Source organism: Trichosurus vulpecula, chromosome 2 (assembly GCF_011100635.1).
Source record: "Trichosurus vulpecula isolate mTriVul1 chromosome 2, mTriVul1.pri, whole genome shotgun sequence".
NCBI lineage: Eukaryota > Metazoa > Chordata > Mammalia > Diprotodontia > Phalangeridae > Trichosurus > Trichosurus vulpecula.
The window spans coordinates 329,174,165-329,198,393 of NC_050574.1; the positions used below are offsets into that span (position 1 = coordinate 329,174,165).

Here is a 24,229-nt window from a genome sequence, read left to right on the forward strand (position 1 = left end):
GTTGACTCAGGGCAGCATGGAGCGCATGGAGTCTGAGGAGTTCCAACAGCTTCTTCACAGGGCTTGATGGGTTACATGGCTCATGTTAACTATTTTATTGATAATAACGATAATACTAGCATTTATATAGTCCTTTGAAGTTTGTAAAGCACCTTACAAATATTATCCATTTTTGTCCTCATCATGACCCTGAGAGGTAGAGGCTATTATCATCTCCATTTTATAGATGGGGAAACTGAGGCAGACAGGTTAAATGACATGCCCAACTACTCAGTAGCTGAGGCCAGATTTGAACTCAGGTTGTCCTGTCTTCATCCACTGAGGCTTAAGATACTCCGGAATGTCTTGAGGATTGTTTCATTGCTTTTTAAGGGAAAAACTATCCTAGCCTAAACAAAAAGGACTTTCCAGTCTCAGCAGATATTGCTTCCACCACAAAAGGGGATATGTGTGAAGTGAGGGAGAGTGAGAGGTCCAAGATTATGCCTAGATTATAAACCTGAGACACTGAAAGGATATGTGTTCAGCAGAAAGAGGAAAGTTTGGTGGAAGGAAGAGTTTAGGGGGAAAGGTAATGAATTCGGTTTTAGACATGTTGAGTTTAAGATGTTTCTGGGACAACAATTTTGAAAAATTTAACAAGCAATTAGGGATACAGAACTGAAGATCAGGGAAGAAACTGGGGCTGGACATATAGATCTGGACCAATTCATCTCCCTAGAAGAGAAAAAAAATCTCTGTAGGGAAAGAGGTATGTTGTGCTTCTTGATGTTTCAAAAAAAAAAAATTACTCTCCGGTAGTGTCCGAAATGTCTTTATTACAATTTTAAGCTTAATAGCTCATGTAAGTACCTAGAAGCCCCCTAATTGTATAAGTCCATGTACGGATTTGGTTGTCAGGACTTTTAGTTTCCATTCCAAAATCCATTCTTAATGTGCTAGCCTGGGAACTAGTTAAAGAGAGGCCACGGATGACTTCTGACCGTTTTACTTCTCTTTTCTGTGGTTGAGTAGCTGCTTTGGGGCTATTCTGTTTTCCTCCAGGTGTCTGTCAAATGCTTAAAACGAAAAACTCAAATCTCAATTCCTCTTGTCAGTTATCATTATTCTGATGTCCTACCACTAAGTCAGGCACATAGTCATCAGTTTTTTATTCCATCAAAATATATTCTCTTTCTCTGGACATCCAAGCTTATTGGTTATTTGTGTTTTATTAAACCCAGGAGAGCTTTTGAGATTACCAAGAAAAAGTAAAAGGAGAAGAGAAGAGGGCCAAGGACAGAACTTTGGGGAACACTCACAGTTAGAGGGTATGATGTAGATGATTTACCAGCAAAAGAGACTAATAAAAGAGTAGGCAGGTAGTGTGGGTAAACCAGAAAGAGTAGTCTCAGAAAAACCCAGAGTATTCAAGAAAAGAGGGTGGTCTCCATTTCAAATGCAGCAGATAGGTTAAGAAGAACTAGAACCAAGAGTAGGACCATCATATTTTGGCAATTAAGGAATAATTATTAACTCTAGATATAAGGAAATAAAGATTAAGTTAAAGTTAAGTAAGATTAACTAAAAAGTTAAGATGAGAGGTTGATATAGAATTTTTTTCAGGCTAATTAAAAAAAGCAGATATACCAATCATAATCTTGCACATGGTTTAAGAAGATAAGCGGGGAAACTGCATTGTGCTTTAAAGTACCAAAGATACTGAAAATATCAATACTTAACATATTTACGTGCCAAATGATATCATATTTACATATCTGAAGGAGAAGTTAATTGAATTATAGGGAGAAAGAGATGGTAAAACTATAAGAGTTGGGAGTTTCAATGTGCCCCATTCAGACCTAGACAAATCTATATAAAAGGTAAATAAGAAGTTAAGGACCTGAAAACAATTTTAGAAAAGTTAGATCTTTGTCAATTACTACCTGGAAATAAAGATGATATATATCTCAGCTGTATATGATGTCTTTCCAAAAATGGATTATGTGCTGGGGCATAAAAACATCATAAATAAATGTACAAAAACAACTATATTAAGGACTTCCTTTACTGATCACAACAAAATCAAAATAACAGTCAACAAAATGCCTCTAAAGAAAGGATACATAAAGGGAAACTAAACAATCCTAAAAGCTGGTGGATCAAAGAACAAAGCATAAAAATGATAAATTCAATGAGGAAAATGACAACAATAAATCTCCACACTAAAACTTTTGGGATGCAGCCAAAGAATCTGAAGGGGAAAATTTACATCTACAAACACTTTTATTAACAAAAGAGAGAAAAAATAAAAACAGATCAATGAATTAGACATGCAAATAAAACAACTAGAAAAAACAACAAATCAAAACACGTCAACTAAATACCAAAATAGGAATTCTAAAATTCAAAGAGATAAACAAAATTACCAATATCAAAAATGAAAAAGGAGAACTCATCACAGATAAAGAGAAAGTAAAGGAATTTATTAGAAACTATTTCCTTAATTGTATTCCAACAAAAAAAATTAAATAAATGAATACTTACAAAAGTACAAAATACTTAACTTATGTGAACAAAAATTGAGAATTTAAATAACTCAATCTCAGAAAAAGAAATTGAACCTTTATTCATGAATAAACTCCTAAAGAAAAACATCCCCATGACTAGATGGATTTACAAGTAAATTCTACCAAGCATTCAAGAATTATTAGTTGCAATATTAAATAAACGGTTTGCAAAAATAAGAAAGGAAGAGATCCTACCAAATTTCGTTAATATTACAAATATGGTCTTGATGCATGAATTAAGGAGAGATGAATCAGAGAAGCAAACTATAGGCCAATATCCCTAATGAAGTTTGATATAAAATATTAAATAAATTATTAGAAAAGAGGCTTTAGTGAAATATTAAGAAGATTATATACTTTGATCAGGTTGGATTTATACCAGGAATGGAGGATTGGTTCAATATTAGGAAAACTATAAACACATCAAACCATATTGATAATAAAAAATAAAAATCACATGATTAGATGAATAGAAAATAGAAAATAATTTGATAAAAATTCAACACCAACTTTTGTTAAAAACACTACCAAGACTAGCAATAAATGGAACTTTCTTTAATATGGTAATGTCTACATCTAAAACTAAGAATAAATACCATATGTAATGGAGAAATACTAGAGGCCTTTCCAATAAGATGAAGAATACAACAAAGATGTATATTGCTAAAACTTTGATTTGATATAGTTCTAAGATAAGATTTGATATAGTTCTATAGCAACAAAAGAATGTAAGGGAATAAGCATAGGCAAAAAGGAAATAAAATGATCCTTTTTTGCAGGTGATATGGTTACTTAGAGATCATTAGAGATTCAATTAAAATGAACGGAAGAAATGAATAACTTCAATAAAGTAACAGTATTGAAAGTTATGTTGACTCAGTGACTCCATGGTTCCCAGTCCTGCTTGTCAATCAGTGTTAAGGGAGTCTCTATTAGGGGAGATGTCACCCAGTCTGCAGCTTTTGTACTACCTGCTATTCAGGAAGTACCTGGTCACACTCTACCTGTTGGTCATCCCCCCACCTGTTACCTGGCATATACCAGCAATTGGGGAGGAGCTGAAATGCAATGGCCCATCCCCTTTTACTGAGGTGGACCTATCAAATTGTCTTTATTTCATTATGAAAGTTATCAATAAAAGCTGATTCCATCTTGAATCCCTTGCTAATCTCTAGTGATCAGCTCTTCAATATGTTGCTACCTTGACATGTTTTGTTTTGTTTTTTTTTTTAACAAACTCCTTTTAATTCTCTTTCTCCTAAGTTTCACCTCATTAATTAGGGCAAAAGATTGAACAAAGAATTTTCCTTTAACAACAGGATATAAAATAAAACTACCCAAATCATCAGCCTTTCTACATATTATCAACAAACCCCAGCAGACACAAAAAAAGAAATTCATTACAAGTTACTACAGAATACATAAAAAATGTGGCCTCAGGCACTTACTAGCTCTGTAACCCTAGGCAAGTCATTTAACCCTGTCTGCCTTAGTTTCTCATCTGCAAAATGAGCTGGAAAAGCAAATGGCAAAACGCTCCAGTATCTGCCAAGAAAAACCCAAATGCAGTCACTCTTTGACTGAACAACAACATATAAAATACCTAGTAGTCCAATTACAAAGACACACAGAAAGGAATTATATAAACATAATTATAAAACATTCTTTACAGAAATAAAAGAAAATTTAAATAATGGGAGAAGAATTATTTATGGTTGAGCCACACTATCATAATACAAATGATAATACTTACATAAATTAATTTACAGATTTAGTGCCATGCCAACCTGTCAAAAAATTACTTTATAGAAATAGAAAAAAAAAGTGTAACAAATCATCTGGAGGAGCAAAAGGCCAAGGTTCTCAAGGGAAAACATGAAAAAAGTAGGAATTAAATAGACATACTAGTACAGAGCTCAAATTATACTTAAAAGCAATAATATTTAAACAATTTGGTACTGGCTAAAAACAAAACAAAAATGTTATTTCCTCAGTGAAACAGATTAAGTACAGAAGATCCAGAAAAAAACTAAACATAGTAGCAGGTTTTTGATCCATTCAAGTGCACAAACTACTAAGAATCACTATTCGACAAAGATTGATGGAAAAATTGGAAAGCAATCTGGAAGGAATTAGATTGAAATCAACATCAAAGGGATGGCCCCTTTAATAAAATTTTTAAAAAATCTAACTGGGAGGGGAAGACCCTCAGGGTTGCTGACTGAAAGAGAAACAAGTACTATTTACATTCACTCTAAGCCCTCAGGGCCCAAAAAATAACCATTAAGTAGTACTTGGGCAGGGGATGGATAAGGGAAGTATTCTTAACTATAATAGGGATAGAGAGAATAACAGGCAATAAAATAGTCAATTTTGATTACATAAATCAAATTATATAAATCTTTATTTTTGCAAAATTAAAAGCATGCAATTAGAGGGTAAAGACTGGGAGAAAACCTTCGTAGCAAATTTATTGTATATGTTCTGATATCCATGATATATATGTGGAATTGATAGAAAGGAATGAATGAGTGAATAACAAAATATTTCTGTACCAAGTATAGTACATATTAAAAGGAGCAAGAAGTATGTAGCAGATTCACAAGTTTCATGTGCAACTTCTAGCCTTCTTTGTTTAAGAAAATGTTGATATTTATTAATGAATACCAAACAACAAATTTTGTAAGCTGCAAGAAGAGACCTTCAACTTTGAAGTAACAAATTCAAACAGGACTGAAAAGCATTGTTTAAGCACTTACTATTTGCCACAAACTATGCTAAGCACTAGGGATACAAATAGAAACTATAAATGCAGATAGTACCTACTCTCAAGAAGCTAATAGGCATTCCAAATAGGTGAAGATCGCACATAGAGAAGAAATGATGGTATGTCCAATTGGATAGGAAAGCTACTGGGATATTGGGTGAAGCCATAAGGGAACGGGTACAGTGACACACTCTTTCCAGTAACAACGACAGAATTGATTTGATTATGATTCCAGAAATATAAAGGGGTTGGGGCAAGGTGGCAGGGATAGGGTCCCTCTTTGACTGGTTAAGAGATAGTAGGAATACCAATTACAAACAAGGCCCTCAGGTCCAGAGTTCTGAGAATAAAATGGTTAAGTCCTCAGGGGTATGGATTCTGGTCTAAGCAGCCAGGTGTCTGGTAAAAAGATAAGCAGACAGTGAATAAAACCATGGCTAAAGCAAAGCCTAAATATAGTGGGCTATTAAGGCAAAAAGGATCAATGAATTGTTCATACAAGCTTTAAAAAAACTAGAAAAGCATCAATTTAAAACACCTTTATAAAATAGAAATTCTGAAAACTAAATAGATAAAATTGAAAAAAATCCGCTAGACTAATAAATAGTTGTTTTTAATGACTAATTAATTATACAAACCATAAGCTAATTTGATTTAAACAATGAACGAAATCCAATAATGAAATAAACTGAAATAAATAATGAATATGGAAGAATCACAAATGACAAAGACATAAAAGATATTGTTAGAAACTATTTTGTCCAATTATATGTGAACAAAACTAAAAATTTAAACAAAGTAGATGAAGATTTTTAAACGCATGGCATAAAAGACCCGGAACAAGAAGTAAAGAACTGAAAAAACAATTGAAGAACTAGCCATAAATGAACTCTCAATGAAAAAACTCCACAAATGGATTCAGATACAGGTGAAATCTACAAAAAATAAAAGAACAGTTCCCTCAGATGGAACTCATTTGCAAAAATACATATAAAAGGCACCTTAATACACTCCTTATACAAAAAAAAATGGCCCTGATACACAAATCAGAGAAATACAAATTGAGATAGAAAACTTAGACTAATACCTCTAATGAATATTGATGCAAAAATAATGAAAAAAATATTAACAAAGAGGCTAAAGATCATTCATTATGGTCAGGTTGGATTTACACCCAAAATACAGGGTTGGTTCAACATTAAGACAACCAGAAACATAATAGACTATATTACTAACAATAATAATCACATGATTATATCAACATACACAGAAAAGGCTTTTTGACAAAATATAAGAGCATTTGTATTAAAACACACACATGAAAACATAATAAACAGGTCTTTCTTTCCTGTGTTAAACAATCTCTATGGAAAACCAAGAAAAAGCATTAACTGTCACAGAGAAACTCTAGAAACATAGATTGTCACTATTCCTTAATATAATAGTTTTAGAATTATTAGCTATACCAAGTAATAAAACAGCAAAAGGAAATTGAGAAAATAATCATAGGTAAGAAGGAAACAAAATTATTACTATTCGTAGATAATATGATGATTTGCTTAGGGAGCCCTAGAGATTCAACTAAAAATTAATCAAAACAACTAATAACTTCAGGAAAGTAACTGGATATAAAATAAACTCACAAAATCATTAGCTTTTCTGTATAGTACTAACAAAGCCCTGCAGGAAGAGCTAGGGAAAAAAATTATATTCAGAATAACTATAGAACGTATATAAAATATCTAGAAGTTGAATTACTAATTCATACAAGACCTATATAAATAAAACTACAAAATACTTTAAAGAAATAAAGGAAAACAAGTAGTTAAAGATATATTTATTGCCAAAATCTTTAAAATGATGATAATCTACAGATTTAGTGCTATACCAATCAAATCACCAAAGGGTTACCAATAGCACTAGACCAAAGAATAACAAAACTCACTTGGAGGAAGCAAAGTTCAACATTCTCAAGGAAAAGTATGAAAAATAGGAACTAGGTAGACATACCAGGTGTCAAACTATACTTAAAAACAGTAATCAAGGTATTTTGGTACCAGGTTAAAAAACAGAACAGTTCATCAATGAAACAGCTTAGGTATGTAAGTTTCAGAAGCAACGGAACAGTAGCACAGAGTTTAATGTATCCAAGGACAGAAATCAAGGTAAGGATTCACTATTCAACACAATATATTGGGAAAATTGGAAAGCAGTATGAAAAAAATTAGGTTTATATCAATATATTATATAATATACTATAATAAACTCCAAATGGATATATGACCTAACACAAAAGGTCATATTCTAAACAAATGAGAGGAGGGTGGAAGGAGATATCTTTCATAGCTAAGGAAAGGGGAAGTCTTCTTGACTAAAAGAAGGGATAGAAGCACAGGAAATAAAAATCAATTTTGATTACATAATTGAAAAGCCATTGTAATGCAATTACTATTAAAATTAGGAAGGAAAACAGTTAATTGGGGGAAAAATCTTTGCAGCAAATTTCTCTGATGAAAGTCTGATATTCAAGATACATACGAAATTGATATACATGCATAAATGCATGCATGTATATATGTACGTATATGAACAGAGGCATTCCCCAATAGATAAAATGTCAAAGGATATAAACAGGCAACTCTATTCTCCCAAAGTCATTAAACTAGACATAATTTTTGACCTTGTTAATCTTAATACACACACACACACACACACTCTCTCTCTCTCTCTCTCTCTCTCTCTCTCTATATATATATATATATATACACACACATATATATATATGTAGCCATCTGGGTCCAGTGACCATATATTCATCAGGACGACTGGAGATGGCCCAGGCCCTGGCCATTTCAGGCTAAAGTCTTTTCAGGTTCTCACTCTGAGTAAGGTAATGCCCATTCAGTGAGTAGGCCTCTTTAAGAAGTTGATCAAGGGATGGACCCTTTAATCAAAAAAAAAAAAATCAAACTGGGAGGGGAAGACCCTCAGGGTTCCGTTCACCAATCTACGTGTTCTCCCTCACTCAAACCAAAGTCAAGTGAAAGTCATGTCATCATTTTCCTGATGTCATGGTCCTCTTCCAGAAGGAAGGACAAACAAAACCTGTGAGTACCTGCTGCCTCTGCCTCTGTGCTCCATTTCCATAGCTGAAGGCTGCCTGCTTAACTTCTGGTTTACTGGCTAGATTTCTCTTTCAAAAACCAAGCCTTAAACCCAATTCACTCATTCACTCAAAAGAAGAGGAAAAAAATAGCAAAACACTGAAAAAGTCTGAAAATATAATCAGTGTTCCACACCTATGGACCCCCTATCTCCTCAAAGGAGTTGGGGGAGGTATCTTCTCATATCTCTTCTTTAGGGCTATGTTTGTTCTTTATAATTCTGCAACATTCACCTTCAATTGTTTAGCAGGGTGCCTGGCACAGAGAAGATGATTAATAAATATTGATTGATTGTAGCTGAGAAGATGATTAATAAATATTGATTGATTGATTATAGCTGTTTTTTCCATTTACCTTGTTGTAGTCATTGCACATATATAAATATTCTTGGCTCTGTTCATTCTTTATCAGTTCAAGTAAATCTTTCTGTGCTTCTCTATCTATCTATCGTATTGGTCATTTCTTAGTGCAAAGTAAAAATAAATTGATATTTCTAAATGTGCAACATAAGTCCTCACCAAAAACAAAGCAATAAATAAAATATAAGTAAATAAATACAGAAAGGAAAAGTTGAAGGAGAGCTAAATCAATAAACCTTTAAGTAACCTGATTTTTAAAGAGGGGAAAATCAAATTACCAAAGTAAAAAAAAAATTAACAAAGTGAATGTGCAACAGAGAAAAAAAAAAAGATTTGAATATGTTCTATACAGTCATAAGCTAGCAAAACCAAGAATTCAAAGGAAATGGGTAAAATATAAATATAAAAACTCAAATAAACAAAACATGAAATAGACATTTTAACTCCATTTTAGAAAGTAAAAATCAATAAAGGAAAAGTATGAGCTTGGGTGAGCGGCAGAATAAAAAAATTGGGAAGAGGAGAGTGTTTTGGGGAAAAGATAATGAATTCTGTTTTAGACACATTGAGTTTGAGATACCTATGAGATGTCCTGTCTGAGATGTCCAAAAGGTAGATGGGGATGGAGATAGGAGCTCAAGTGAGAGCATAGAGCTGGATATGTATATCTGGGAAATATCTGCATAGAAATGATACCTACCCCCTCAAAAACAAAAACAAAGAAATGATATCTGAACATATGGGAGCTGATGATATCACCAAGAGAGCCTGTACAGATGCCAGAGCTGAATTGATGGATTGGGAGAACAAAAAGGTGTAAGGAGTTCCACAGGTTGACAAAGAATAGGTTTAGGAATTATGAGATGGAAAGATGGATGGACAGGAGGATAGGATCAGATCAGGGAATTTCAGAGTTCAGGATCATATTAGTCAATCTTTTCTTATGAGAAGAGTGATCCGGAGTTTGAGAAATTAAATAATATACAAAGAGCTATTACAAACTTTAATGCTCTTAAATGTTAGGTATTACTACTATAATTGTTTTTACATCATTTCTCTTCACGGTTCTTTGGGTTACCTGCAATTTTGATTAGTTAGTAATTGTGGTGACCCACAATTCATAGTATCATAGTAGGATAAATTAAGTTGTACAACAATCCATATTCATTGAATACGTTCTGTTGGTGTTATTTGTAGATTCCCACAAGTGCTAGTAAATAACTGCATGGTCCTATAAGCTTCAAAGTAAAGCAAATTAAATTACTTTGGTGTATATAGGCAATGTATGGGGGATTGCAACCCCACCCCTCAACCAAAGGAATACAGTCAAAACTGGGAGATAAAGTTAGTAAAGGTCACTTTTGGAAACTGAAGATATGAGAAATCATTATAAAAGCTGACCACCTGTGGAAGTATTGAGTATTATGTCTACCATAACATGGAAGAAGGTGAAGGGAGTGAGATATTTTGAGAGAGGAGGATCTAGAATTAGCTTTAGGAATACAAATCTTTGGTACCAAAAGTAACTTGCATCAAAGCTAAAGCTAAAGACATCTTTTCTGCAAATCTAGAGATTAATATTGCCACGATTAACCAAATAAACCATTGTCCTGTCCTCCTTGGATTAAAGAGAAAGCCTCTTGTCTGTTAATTCTTTTTAAAAGGTTGTTTTTAAAATAAAGTGTTCTTTCCCATTCCTTCTGTTTTGAAAATGTGTTTTAGGTTTTAGAAATGTATGTTGCAACTGAAGTTGATTTTTGCATCTGCGTACCTTCTAGGCTGGAGATCATGGAGGTGCTACTTAAAAGGAGATAAAGGATTTGCTTTGCCTTATTCACGTTCCCTCTCTATTCAGTTTAATGTGGGTTTCATGCATCAAAATTTTTTAAACCCAGCTACCCTAGTCACTGCCTGTCTGGTCACAGCTACTTGTGATAATAGGGTCCCTACTTGATTGCTGAGATGGAGGAAGTCAGCCTGTTCTCCCTGGGGTGTCAGGGTTTTTGTAAACATCTGCTTATAGATTTCAGAGGAAGCTCAGGGGAGTTCCCCTTCATGGGCCCTCGGTCACCCAAGTCCTGTTGATACTTCCTTTCTAATGTCTCTTTCCATTTTGAACACTATCATATAACATCTTGTAGACTAATACACCAACCTCCTCGATGGCTTCCTCGCCTTCAGTATCTGCCCTGCTCTGAGCATCCTAATAGCTTCAATTAGCTAAGTATTTCCTATGCCACTGAACTCAAAATCCCCTTCCATGATCTATTTCTAATCTACCTTTCTACCATTAGCTCTCAAAGTCTTATATTCACTGTTCCTTAAAGATGCCTCAGGCAGCCAGGTGGCTTAGTGTATGACAGAGTACTCAGCCTGAAGTTGGGAAGAATCATTATCCTGAGTTCAAATCTGGCCTGATACTGCCTAGCTGTGTGACCCTGGGCAAGTCACTTAACCCTGTGTGCCTCAGTTTCCTCATCTGTAAAATGAGCTAAAGAAATGGCAAACCATCCCAGTATCTTTGCCAAGAAAACCCAAAATGGCATCACAAAGAGTTGGAAATATCTGAACAATAACAACAACGAAGGTGTCTTATAGTCTTCTCCTGCTATGTTTTTTTTTGAGGGGGGAAGGTAGGGCAATTGGGGTTAAGTGACTTGCCCAAGGTCACACAGCTAGTACATGTGTCAAGTGTCTGAGGCTGGATTTGAACTCAGGTCCTCCTGACTCCAGGGCCAGTGCTCTACCCACTGCACCACCTAGCTGTCCCCACTATGTTTTTTTTAATGCTCTTTTTGTTGCCTATCAAAAAGTGTACTTTGGAATTTGGGATGGTATATTACTTAAGATTAAAGAAAATTTATAATAATTTTGTTTGATATGAATTTAATTTAACCTGGCATATTTTGGATGGTAAGCATACATTCACAAAATTAATAAAACTTGCCTGTTCTATGTATGCGCTATCCTCAAAACATGACACACCTTGAACATGCAAAGAACTTCAAAAAAATAGTAGCTCTTGTGGAAGAGAAATTGCATAAAAGTGTCTCCCAAGGTGTTGCCAACTGAAACGCTTAATGTGTCACAATCCTTCATGGTAAAGATTATGGTGCCATAAGTTTAAAAAAAAAGCATAAGAACCAGTGTGTTCTTATGGCTGCAAAGCCTTCTATCCCTCCCATTCCCAAATGCTCCCCACCTATACAAATCATACGTATTCTTCAAGGTCCAGACCAAGCCTTGTCACTCTCATGACGCCTTTCTGTCCTCCTGTAATACACTGTGGCTCTCTCACTTCTTTTTACCTCAAAACTTGTTTTCCTTCACTCTCATTTAGTAATTATCTTGTCTGGCAGAATATAAATTCCCTGGGGGCAGGGAATTCTTCCTTGTTTTTGTCCTAGGATCTCTAGGTAGGATCTCTAGTACCTCACACAGTGCCTGGCATACAGTAGGTGCTTATTAAATGATAAATATATTTTGATTGATGAGACCAAAATTTTGCTTTCAAACAGAACTTGGCAAAAGATTAAAATGTAATAATCAATCTAATGTAACAATCTAGGATAATACTGATAGAACAGACGTGGGGCCTGGTTCTGCATGAGTATCTACAAAGAATTTGTCAATGTTTGTCTAGAACTGCTTAGACAAGAATGACTGTTTGATCGACAAGAGTGCTCTACCGTCTTACTACCACACAGGCAAGATATATTAAGTCATTATGGACTGAACGTATAACACATTATCCTTAAGTTCCTCCAACTCTTTGTTTGGATCTCTATATATGAGGAAGTCTTTATGAACCTTAAAGAACCACATAAATGTGAATCATAACAAACACTACTCTCACAAAGTAATCTACTATTTTATTTTGGCTTTTTTAATGAGAAAAAAATAATGCTCCGATCCGATGAAATCAGTAAGCATCTGGTCCACTTGGCAATTATATTTTTCCTTGTAAATTTATAAAATGTCATTCTGATTTTTATGAATTGGTCTCTTGTGAATTGGGTTAGTGTGAACCAATCACACAGAGCTTAAGCACCACTTCATGGGCTAATAAAAGCCAGCCTCTGGAATTGAGGACTAGACCCTTGAAGCTAAGACGACCCTAACAGAGTATAAACCATTCAACCTCAACAGGCAAGCCAAACTCTCTCTGCAGACTACCGTTTGTTAGCTATAAACCAGCGTACACTCACCTTAACTCCAGTCATCCTGGACATATGGAATAATATTGCTGATGCTTTCAATATTTAGACTTTTCCCCACCAAAATGTCCTATGCTACAGCCATAATATGAGAACGGTGGTGATGGGCTATAGCTGCATTCCAGATTCACCACTTTATCCACATTTATTCCTTAGCCAAAAGGGAATTGACATTGTAGGAAACTTTATGTTGTAATTTTTCAAACAAAATCCCCAATGATGGATAATATACTGTTGAGAATACGGAAAATAACACGGGCGTAGCTAACATATGCCCTGGTGACACTCTGATACTACTAAATCTAGCCATCTTCAGTGACGCTATTGGGATTTTCAGATATCTCTGTGTAGTGTATAAGTACATCTGCCAGTTACTGCAGAACCAGTTTATTGTAGGTGTGAACAATGGGAGTGAGGAAGGTGAAAGAGATTTCTGTACGAACAAAATGCATGTCACCTCCCCCCTCCCCTCTACCTCAGATGCAAATGTTTGAGATTGTCTTTTCTTAACGTTTTTACTCCAATTACAATTTCATTTGCTTGAATTTAATTTATATATTTTTTAAACAGCAAAAGTCTGCCTTCTCTCCCTCCCACCACCTTGAGAAAAAGAAAAACAAAATCTGTTACAAACATGTACAATCAAACAAAATAAATTTCTACACTGCCATGTCAAAAAAAATGTCTCATTTAGCACTCTGAGTCTTTTGCCTTTCTATCAGGAGGTGGGTGGCATGTCTCATCATTAGTCCTCTGGAACAGTTAATACCAACCACATTTTCAATTGAGGGAAAATTTGAGCATACAAAAGTCCATCAGATGTTAAAAAATTTATTTTTTAATTAATTTAAAATGCGCCTTTGTAAAGTGTTATAAAATTCCTTCAATTTATCCTCATTAATAATTAGGATCATCATCATTATTTTAATTATGGGCTTCCTAGAAATCAAAGGGAAACCCTTGGAATCCAAATCCGAAAGGTAATTAGAGGAAAGCCGAACATAAAACATTAGAATTTACCTACCTTTCTCCCAAGAGAGGATGAGGTCTTTATAAGTCACTATGCGACATGCTATGAAATGACCAGATGAAGAATGGTCAAGAAATACGAAGGTGATGCATGAGCTGTCACTACAACAGACTCGGAGACGTTAAATTATTGCAGGGGAAACAAACAACCCTGAAAGGAGCGAGAATGGAGTGGAGAGCTGCGTTGGCCACAGGTCTTTCTCTCAGTTGGAAGGCTTTGACTCGGGGCTAGCTTAAACCCGGACCCCACCGTGGTCCCCCTTTGCACCTGGAAGCGGCTGCAATGCAGTGCAGAGGTGCAGGAGTCTGGCTGCAGGTACCATAGTCTAGGGAGGTCTTGCTGCAGTTGGAGGTACTAAAAGGAGATCGAAGCAACATCATATCTTGTAATGCATGCAGTTCTGGGTGGATGGATAGACGCTCCCCTCCCCTCCGGAGAAGCTCAGAGCGCAATTAATTTTAGCTAAGGAACGACCCCTATAAGCCGATACGACTCCTGGGATACCACCCGCGACAGAAGCGTTGCTGTGTTTCCTACCGGCCTGCGGGGGACGCCAGAAAAGAAACCCGGAAGCGGAGCCTCTCTTGCCGCAGTCTCCTCTCGATGGTTGCCCCCCTTACAACCCCTCCCACTTCCCCACCCCTCCCCGCCACCACTCCCCTGCGCCGAGTGGGAGGGTAAGGACGCCACCGCGCTTGCGCGCTTCTTCTGCTTTACTTGTTTCAGTCAGTCTGTGGGAGGTGGCCGGGTCGAGACGCAGGCCTTCCCCAGTGGCAAGTTCCTGTGAAGACACTTAGAGCGATGAACGGGTTCGGCGTCGGGATGGCGGCCGCGGTGGCGACTCCGCCGCCGTTGAAGACCAGCAGCCACGAAAACCTCGATAAGATTGATATGTCTCTGGGTGAGGGGTCGGGCCGGACCAAATCGAGGGGCCGGGGGGGAGGCGGGTAGTGAGTGGGTGGAACCAAGTGCCCCAGTTTATGGGGGAAGGGGCGGTTGGCTTCCCGGGTCGAACCAAGTACTGGGATTGTCGAGAGCCGGCGGGCCGGACCAAACGTGGGGTTAGAAGGGGGGAACGGAGTGGGTCGGGGATGATACCAAGTGCGGGTCGAGGTGTGTGGACTGGGATCCCCCCCGGAGAGGTACGGGGAGTTGGGGAGAAGACGCTGGAAACGCAGCTGAACCTGAGGTTTGGGAGGGGAGGGGCCACTCACGGGGTGGACCGCCCCCAACCTCCAGGGAAGATTCCCCCCCCCGCCCCTCTTCTCCCTCTCCCACTTTGTTTTGTGGGGGCAACCGGGTGGTTTTTATCCAAACCGAGGGGCAGTTGCTGGCGGGGGGGGCAGTTGGAGGGGGGTCCCTAGGAGCCGTGGGTCCAAGCGGAGCGGGAGCTCATGCCTCGGCGGAGCCTTTCTCCTGGCCCGGCGTTTTGACTCCACAAGTCCGGATGGAGTTCTTGCTCTTTTCCGCCCCAAGCCGGAGCCGGAGCTGCTGGGATCTGGGAGACTGAGAAGTCTCGGACCCCAGACGGAGGCGGGATACCAAAAACTTGGTTGTGTTGAGTTGAATGGTTGGAGGAGAGTCGTTACGGAGACTCGATTGTGAGGGCGCAGGGCCGGTAGTCGGACGGGGCTGGGGGGGGGGGAGGGGAGGAGTGGATGTGAGCCGTGCTGGCGTTACTAGGGGAGGCTGCTGCAGAGCGTAGTGGTGCTTGTGGAGTACCAAGAGACTCGAGTTGGAATCTTAATTCTGTTAATGAGTCTTGACGTGTATATCTTTTACTCATATGTTGAGATGATAGGATTGTTGTAGCTCAAAAGTAATTGGGTCAATAAAAGTTAATTCCGTTTTTTAAACGTTTTGGTCATTTGATCCAAGTAAACTATCTCATAAGTTGATGGCTGAGAGTTTGGACTGCTGATAGAAAATATACAGTAGTATTTTGCGAAGGGAGTGTAGCGCTTCGACTCTCAGTCAGTTAAACATCTCAGCCTGTTTCCTCAGATGCAAAAAATCCCAACTTGTACAGGAAGCCTTTCCATCTCCCTTAGTGCCTTCCCTCCGTTGATTATCTCTGATTTGTCCTGTAAAGTATATTGTTTCTATTTGGTTGTTTGGATGTTCTGTTCCTGGTTAGCCTGAGTTCTTTTATAGCAGGGACTTTTTTTTTTTGGGCTATCTTTGTATCGCCAGTGCTTGGCACGTAGTAAGTGCTTAATATATGTTTGATTTGACTCTTACATTCAAAGACTTCTACTATAAGTTTATGATTACATTATCTTCGCTTTACCGCCTGTCTGCAAGCATTTATTAAGTACCTACTGTGTACCACACCCTAAGGAAATAAAAGCAAAAGACAGCCTGCCAGGTCTAATGAGAGAGAGACTGACCACGTGAAAACAACTGTGTGCCGACAAGGTACAGAGAGGAGATGATTTTTCAGTTGTGGGAAGGGGGATCCCGAAAAGGGTTTTCCTCAGAAACTCCTCACTTCACATATGAAGAGAACTTAAGGGACTTAAAACAGAGATACAAAATGTGAATCTAGGTTCTCTCACAGTGTGCTCTTTGCATGCACTGCTTTTGGTACATGCTGTCACTGCTTTGATATGTCCTGTGCCTCACAGTGGCGGTTGTGGTGAGGAAAGACCTTTATATATGATTTGTTTTATTCTGTAGGGTGCTTAGATGTGCTCTTTTGAAAGTAGGGATCCATAAATAATACTCATAACTCAGGATATCTCATCTAAGAATAATTCTGCAGAGTTTTCGTTATAATGAAAATATTTATTGAAATAAAAACTTTTTTTTGCTGGTATTCATCTAGCTCACCTACAGTTTTAAGGACAAGCTTTTAATAACTGGTCCAAGTCAGATGGTATGATGAACTTCACAAAGTAGTCACATTTTTTCTGATTATTTAAATCTCATAAGATATGCCATAGCTTCTAAACACTGGCAATCTGGAATTAAGTTTGGTTTGGCAAAGTAAGGTGAATATATGACACGTCTTTGCAATCATTCCTTGCTTCCTGGATATTTCTGTGTTATTTTGGAGTTTGGGATTTTTTTGGTGAATGGTTTAGGACATTCACCAAAGAAAAGTTGAAAGTAATTGCTCTTTGATCCAGCACAGAGCTATGAAGGTGAGCTATAGCTTAGTCTCACTCCCTCATTTTTGTTGTAGGACTAGGTCATGAGAAGGTATTTATTGTACAGAATTATTTTTCGTAAAGAATTTATTTTACCAAAGCACAAAAGTGTTACTATTTTGGACCTGTAGAGGATACAGATTCTTTCTATTATAATGATTCAGTGTAATTTTTTTAAACTTTCTTTGTATACCTGTTTTGGAAGGAAAAAACGTTTTTTATGTTGTGGAGGAGTTAAGTTGGTTTGAGGACTCAGGTGACTGACAAAAAGTGGTCAAAATTTTAAATGTTATTGTTTTATCTTGTTCTGCACTTCATTAAATTTTTTACCCCTGTGCTGAAATAATAGGATTGGTGCAACCCAAAAGCAATTTGATTAGTAAAAGTTACTTCCTAGAGTTTTGGTTATTTAATCAAACCTAGTGTCTCTGTTTCTGAAGTCTAAACTTATGACTCAGAATTCAGACTGCTTACTAACAGAGAATAAATAGTATTTTGTGAAGGGAAACCAGTGCTTCAGTAGCAGTAGTCTCCTAACTATACTCTTTATGAATTGGAATCCTAAAATCTGAGTAGGACAAGATTTGAGGCTGTCTAGGCTAACCCTGACTACAGCAATAATCTAAAACATCCTTTGATGCAGTCATCCAGGCTTCAAAACCTACCCAGATGAGAAACTCATAGTCTCTGATTAAATTGAAAGTTTTCTCTTGATGTAATTATTTGGTAATCTCATAACTCACATTTGTGCAGCTCTTTATGGTTTGCTTTCATTTTATTTTTTTAAATATTTGTTTTTAGTTTACAACATTCAGTTCCACAAACTTTTGAATTCCAAATTTTCTCCTCCCTCTTCTCCCCCCTTCCCTCCCAAGATGGCATGCAATCCGATATAGGCTCCACTTAAACATTCACATTATATTTTCACATTAGTCATGTTGAAAAGAAGAATTAGAACCAGTGGAATGAACTACAAGAAAGAAAGGAGAAACAACACAAGAGAGAGAGCGCCAATAGTGTGCTTCGGTCTGCATGCAGACTCCATAATTCTTTCTCTGGATGTGGGTAGCATTTTCCATCATGAGCCTTTTGGAGTTGTCTCAGAATATGGTTTGCTTTCTTGATAACAATCCTCAGAGCAGGCAGTTCAAATATTATTTCCCTCCTTTTACATCCGAGGAAACTGTTTCCATTTTAGTGACTACCGAAGTGAGTACATGACAGAAACTAGGGTTAAAGTCTTGGTCCTCTGATGCAATTTCTTTTTTGACTGGATAGTAAGCCTAGATTTTAGCAAAATAATTGACAATAGCTTTCCTTATATTCTGGGGACATTGTAGCAAAATGTGCACTAGATAATTTTATGATGAGATCCAAAAAGTAGTCTTTAATTGTTCCTAGTATACTCGGAATGTGTCCTGTAGAATGCTTCAGGGATCTGTCCTTGACCTTGTGATAATTAAAAAATGTTATCCTTTCCTCTACTTTATTTTTCTGTACCTTATTGAGAATGTATTAGCTGAGAGAATACAAACCATCTACCTCCTCTTATGTTTTTGTGGGTTTCTCTTATGGAACCCTTCCAAAAATACTGGTACCTTGAGGAAAAGTCATTAATAATAACAATAATTTGCTAGTCACATTCATGGAGGCAGCTAGGTGCTCCATAGAGAGCTGGGCCTGGAGTCAGGAAGAACTGAGTTCAAATCCAGCCTCAGATGCTTAACTAACTGTGTGACTCTGGGCAAGTAAGTCACTTAACCTCTGTTGGCCTTAATCTACTCATGAGGGAAATAGCAAACCACTCCACTACCTTTGCCAAGAAAACCCTCTGGACAGTATGATTCATGGGGTCACAAAGAGCGGGGCAGGACTGAACAACAACAAAATTAAATTCACAGATGAGGCAAAGTTCAAGACTCTCCAATCTAATAATAATTGGGATAAACGTAAAGTTTTACACATGGGTTTAAAAAAACAACTATATAAGATGGGAGAGTCATATAGTTTATTGGAAGCTCGCTATGAATCAGCAGTGTAAATACTGTGAGGAGAAAAGACTAATGTGGTCTTAGGTCGAATTGAGAGAAAAGGCTGTTGTCAAAGACCAGGAGGGGAGGAGTCCTGTATTCCCTCCTGGTAAACTCATATGAAGTATTTTCCCCTCAATTTGGGGGCACCACATGTTAGTAAGGAAATAGAAAAGCTGGAGGGAATCTAAGAGGGTAGCCAGTATTGTAGAGGGCTTTGAGATTCCCATGATTTAATAGGATCTTATGCAAGAGCTGCAGACCTTTACCTTAGGGAAGAAAAGGCTTAAAAGAACACATACTGCTCTATGCAAAATGGAGGAATCATACTTGTTCTTCTGGGCCTTAGAGAGCAGTACTAGGAGCGCTGGGCAGAAGTTGCAAAAGGGAGGCATTTATATCTGATTTAAAGGGAAGCTTCTAACAATTAGAGCTATTCCAGAGTTCTGATGAGCTGTTCACAAAGGTAGTGGGGCTCTTTAGGTAAAGGTTGGATATTATAGAGAGAATTCTTCTTTAGGTATGGTTTGGTCAAGACAGCCTTCAAAAATCCTTTTCAACTCTTGAGGCAGAGGCATCATAATCTAGTCACAGGGAACAGGCAGAATCTTAAAGTGAGTGTCAGTGGACGAAGAGTAATCCAGTTTTCACATTGTAAAACGTTTTTTCATACAAAATATTTTAAATTTCATTGGTTTTGTTGTTTTGTTACATGAAGCTAGTAATTTGACATTGGAAAGTATGTGGAGATTTAATGAATCTTACTAATTTATAGTTACTTGGTAACAATCTTCCACAGCTGTAAATAAAGAAGAAAAGGGGTATAGTTAGTAAAGTTTTTTTTTCTTCCATCAAATGGATTTATTATGGCATTATGCTACTACTAGAATAACTGGTTATGATTTTCCATGCAAGCAGCAGCTAGAAATGGCTTTTTAGGAGTCAGACTTAAGAGTGTTGTAGAAATGGATTTTAAACAGTCATTTCCCAAGAATTTCTGAAGGACTGAGCTTTGAAACCATAAAACTGTTTCAAGGAAACACCTGTTTCCCTTATATTTGTGTGTTTCTTACCCTTAAATTGAGTATGTTAATCTTAAAGTATAATCTAATGATCTTTTAAGTCTAAACAGTTAAGTTTGGGTAGGGAACTGATTAACTTTAAGACATAGTTTATACCAACATTCTTCTGGGTAAAAGAATTTGAGATCACTGTTGAGCTTAAATTTGCAAGATAATATGGATGATGAGATTTGTAGGATAGTTATTCCTAGCATTTGTAATTGCTTGGAATTAGGGACCATATACTTCACTTGAATTTTGTAAACTAGAGTTTAATTCAATTTTTTTAAACACCCATTTTCATGAAACAAACCATGTTAGCTACTTAAGGTTCTATTAAAAAATGTTCATCTTAACCAGGGGGAAAGGAAGGAAACAGGCATTTATTAAGCACCTACTATATGCTAGACAATGTGCTAAGTGTTTTGCAAATATCTCATTTGATCCTACAACTCTCTTGGGAGGTAGGTGCTCTTATTTATCCCCATTTTTCAGTTGAAGCAATGATGCAGACAGAGGTTAAGTGAATTGCACAGGGTCACACACCCATTTAAGTGTCTGAGGCCGTATCTGAACTCTGGTGTTTCTGATTCCAGGCCCTTTGCTCCATCCACTCTACTGTACCACTTAGTTGCCTAGGTGAGCAGTTACAGTGATAAGATAGAGGAAATGAAGGCAATATTTGGAAGGTAACTGTCCTAATTACTAGCTCTAATGTAAGGCGGATATAAGAAAGGGATACATTATGTATAATAGGAATTTACAGATTATCAGTAAACCATTCAGTCATTGATTTCAGTATCCTTTGCCTACCAAGTTTTTTCTGAACTGTAAGAAAGGAATGCAGTAGATGAATTTTGAGTCTTGACTCCTTTTCCCTTACCTTACTCATCTCAGATGAGTGATAGAAGGAAAGAGAGTAGTTTTACCTAAGACCTAGCTAGTGATCTTTAAGTAATTAACCCATAAATGAAAACTTACGTGATTTCTATTCCCCTCTCACACAGATGATATCATCAAATTGAATAAGAAGGAAGAAAGAAAGCAGAATTTTCCGAAATTAAATAGAAGACTTAAACAGACTGGTGCCCGTCAATTCAGGATGAGAGTAGCCAGATGGGGACTTCAACAGCAGACTGGTAAGTCCTGAGAAGAAACTGATTTAAGACATATATATGGTATTGTTCTATAAGAAACTGTGAATATAAAGAAATTGTAAAATCATGGGAAGATTTAGAAACAGATGCAGAGTGAAGTAAGTAGGACCAGGAAAACAGTATACATGTCTACAACTATGTATATGGAAAGAACAAAAAAAAACCCTAAAACTTTAATAAAGTAAATAAAGATTTAATAAGATAAATAATATAAATATAGTAAATAATGAAATAAAATAAAAATTTATTTGAATACTTTAATCATAATTATCAGACTCAAAAAGTCAGAAAATACACTTTGCTCTCTGCAAATGGTGGTATAATTATGGGGTGTGGAGCATAACATTATCAGGTTCAGTTGATATGTTGTTCAACTGCTTTTTTCATTTTTTCTATAAAAAGACTTGGAAACTTTGGTAGAGACCAGAGAGGGGGATGTATTTGTAGGAGATGAATATGATGCAAAAAAAAAATTAATTGAAATTGTCAGTTATTATACAAAAAGTTCTTCTGCACAGCAAAGAAAATGACAACAGCTTTTCTAGAGGATATAGTGATTAACTGGAGTTCATTCCTTAAAATTATTGGGAGAAGAGAATAATATCCAAATAACAGAATTTAGTGCCAGAAAGGATCTTAAAGATCATCTAGTCTAACCACCTCATTTTGTAAGTGAAGAAATTGTGGCCTGGAAAGGAAGAGTGATTATCTTTCCAAGGTCACGTAGCTAGTAATTGTCATAGCTAGGACACAGTCTCAAGCACAATATCTTTCCACTATATCACACATGTGAGAAGGGAAAATCTCCTGATAAGAGTTTTACTGCTTTTAAATAAGATAGAATTTGTAAAGTGCTTAGTATAGTGCCCAGCACATAAGTAGTTAATAAATGCTTCTTCCCTTCCATTTATAATCAAAAGCAATTGCAAAACTTAGAGGGAAAAAGTAGTTACAGTGTGCATGTAAAACTGTAAAGATAAAAACAGGATGAATTAGAGTATTTGGGGCATGTGACTAGGTAACACTTTGGAGTTATTCCAGATGTATGAGTATGTTAGCACGTTATTTTTGACCATTGCACATAGAAAGCCTATTGGTCAAAAAGTCACGTAGGTCAGATGAGTTAAGCTCAAGGCCTGCAAAGCTCCCAATGAAGCTGGAACCAGATTAAAACGTAATTGGGAGTGGATACTAATTAAAATTACCCGAAGAAGTTTCTAATGTGGTGCTTAGCTAAAGCAATGGCGTTGCTGGAGCCACCTTATTTGTCCCTTAAGGGTTTAGCTCTGAACCTAGAGTTGAGAAATCACTAAGGAGATCACATACTTCAAAGGTTGCTGGGCAACAGAAAATTCCTTTTAGACTGGATGAGCAATTATAAAAATGTAGGTTTTGTTGTTTTGACTTCCTATTATCTTTAAAAAGAATCATGCACTCTTACCTCCTAGCCTACATGTTTAGACGGTGTTCATGTACTTGAAAATTTTCCTTTATAATGGTGTGGTGGCTGTTAACTTGAAAGAGTGAGCTTTTCATATTTTGCACTATGAGATTTGCAGATTGAACCTTTGAGTTTGGATTAACAGTAACTTGATGATTTATGGGATATATCAATAGGCAAGAAAGGGGAAATAGGAAATAGCAGGTATAATAGGAATGAATCTGTAAAAAAACAACAAAAACCTTGTTAGTAGCGTTTTAAAAAGTGAAATGGTATAAAAGCAGGGGTGGGGAACCTGCTGCCTCTAGGTCAGGCCTGTACAACATGCGGCCCTCAGGCGGTATTTTGTGGGGGCCTATTTTACATACTCTACATTTTTCAATGGGCCACCTGGAATCCTTCCTGCCAGAGGCCTATTGTGTAAGCCTGATCTAGGTCCTCCAGTATGGCCCTTTGACTTAAACTAAACTTCACAGAACAAATCCCCTTAATAAAAGGATTTGTTTTGTGAAGTTTGGATTCAGTCAAAGGGCCACACTGGAGGACCTGGACAGCCACATGTGGCCTTGAGGCCGAAGGTTCCCCACCCCTGCTGTAAAGTTTTATATTACTTTTGAGAGAGAAAGAGATAATATCTATCTAGCTGATAATTATTTCCAGTAGAAATTAGTAGTGATGAATTTTTTAAAATTAATTAAGGCTTTTTGCCCTGAAAAATGGGTGTATTTTAGATTATAATTGTGTTTTACAATGACTTCAGTGTTTGACATAAGGTGTTTATATGTTGGCTGTCTTGCCCATGGAACATTGAAGTAAAGGCTGAATAGCAGCAAATGCCAGTGAATCTATTACCTTTTTGCTATGGGTATGCTCTATGTGATGTATGTTGAGATCCATCTATGACTTTGCCACTTGTCCATTCTGTAAAAGTCCTTTTGTAAATCTTCCTTAGGGACTCTACCCAGTGGCCTGGGAGGCTTTTTAGCTATATACTATAGACTTTTTACTATATACTCTACTTTTTACTATCCTTTGGTGTTTGTGGATGCCAGTGGAACACATGGACTGTCCAGTTTTCTTTTGCTTTCATTATATGATTGACCCATTATTTGTTTCAAATTGTATATTTTTAATCACATCCTTTACATAGATATTCCTGTATAGTTTCCATATTTGTAATAAGTTAGAGCTGCTTCTTGCCTCTCGTGCCCTCTCTCTTGCCTTTTGAGTAACCCTTTCTTTTTATGAATGCTGGCATTCCATGACTTTCCACTGTGCAACATCCCTAGAAGAATATTGGTG

At 36.9% G+C, this 24,229-nt stretch overlaps 2 protein-coding genes across 3 annotated transcripts in view; one reads left to right on the top strand and one right to left on the bottom strand.

The window, feature by feature from the left end:
* Nucleotides 1–14,606, bottom strand: part of RUBCN (rubicon autophagy regulator) — a 74,841-nt gene extending 60,235 nt beyond the window's left edge. Inside the window, exon 1 of the mRNA XM_036744670.1 lies at nucleotides 14,081–14,606. The gene's annotated coding sequence lies outside the window, so the exon portion shown is untranslated. The remainder of the gene's footprint in view (nucleotides 1–14,080) is intronic.
* A 147-nt stretch (nucleotides 14,607–14,753) lies between these two features.
* The window catches only part of FYTTD1 (forty-two-three domain containing 1), a 47,055-nt gene continuing 37,579 nt past the window's right edge, over nucleotides 14,754–24,229 (top strand). The window contains exons 1-2 of one of the 2 annotated variants that reach the window (XM_036745571.1): nucleotides 14,754–14,987; nucleotides 21,337–21,468. In XM_036745571.1, coding sequence (XP_036601466.1) covers nucleotides 14,888–14,987; nucleotides 21,337–21,468 — 232 coding nt within the window. In that variant the 5' untranslated portion in view covers nucleotides 14,754–14,887. The remainder of the gene's footprint in view (nucleotides 14,988–21,336; nucleotides 21,469–24,229) is intronic. The other variant, XM_036745570.1, reaches the window with a different exon arrangement.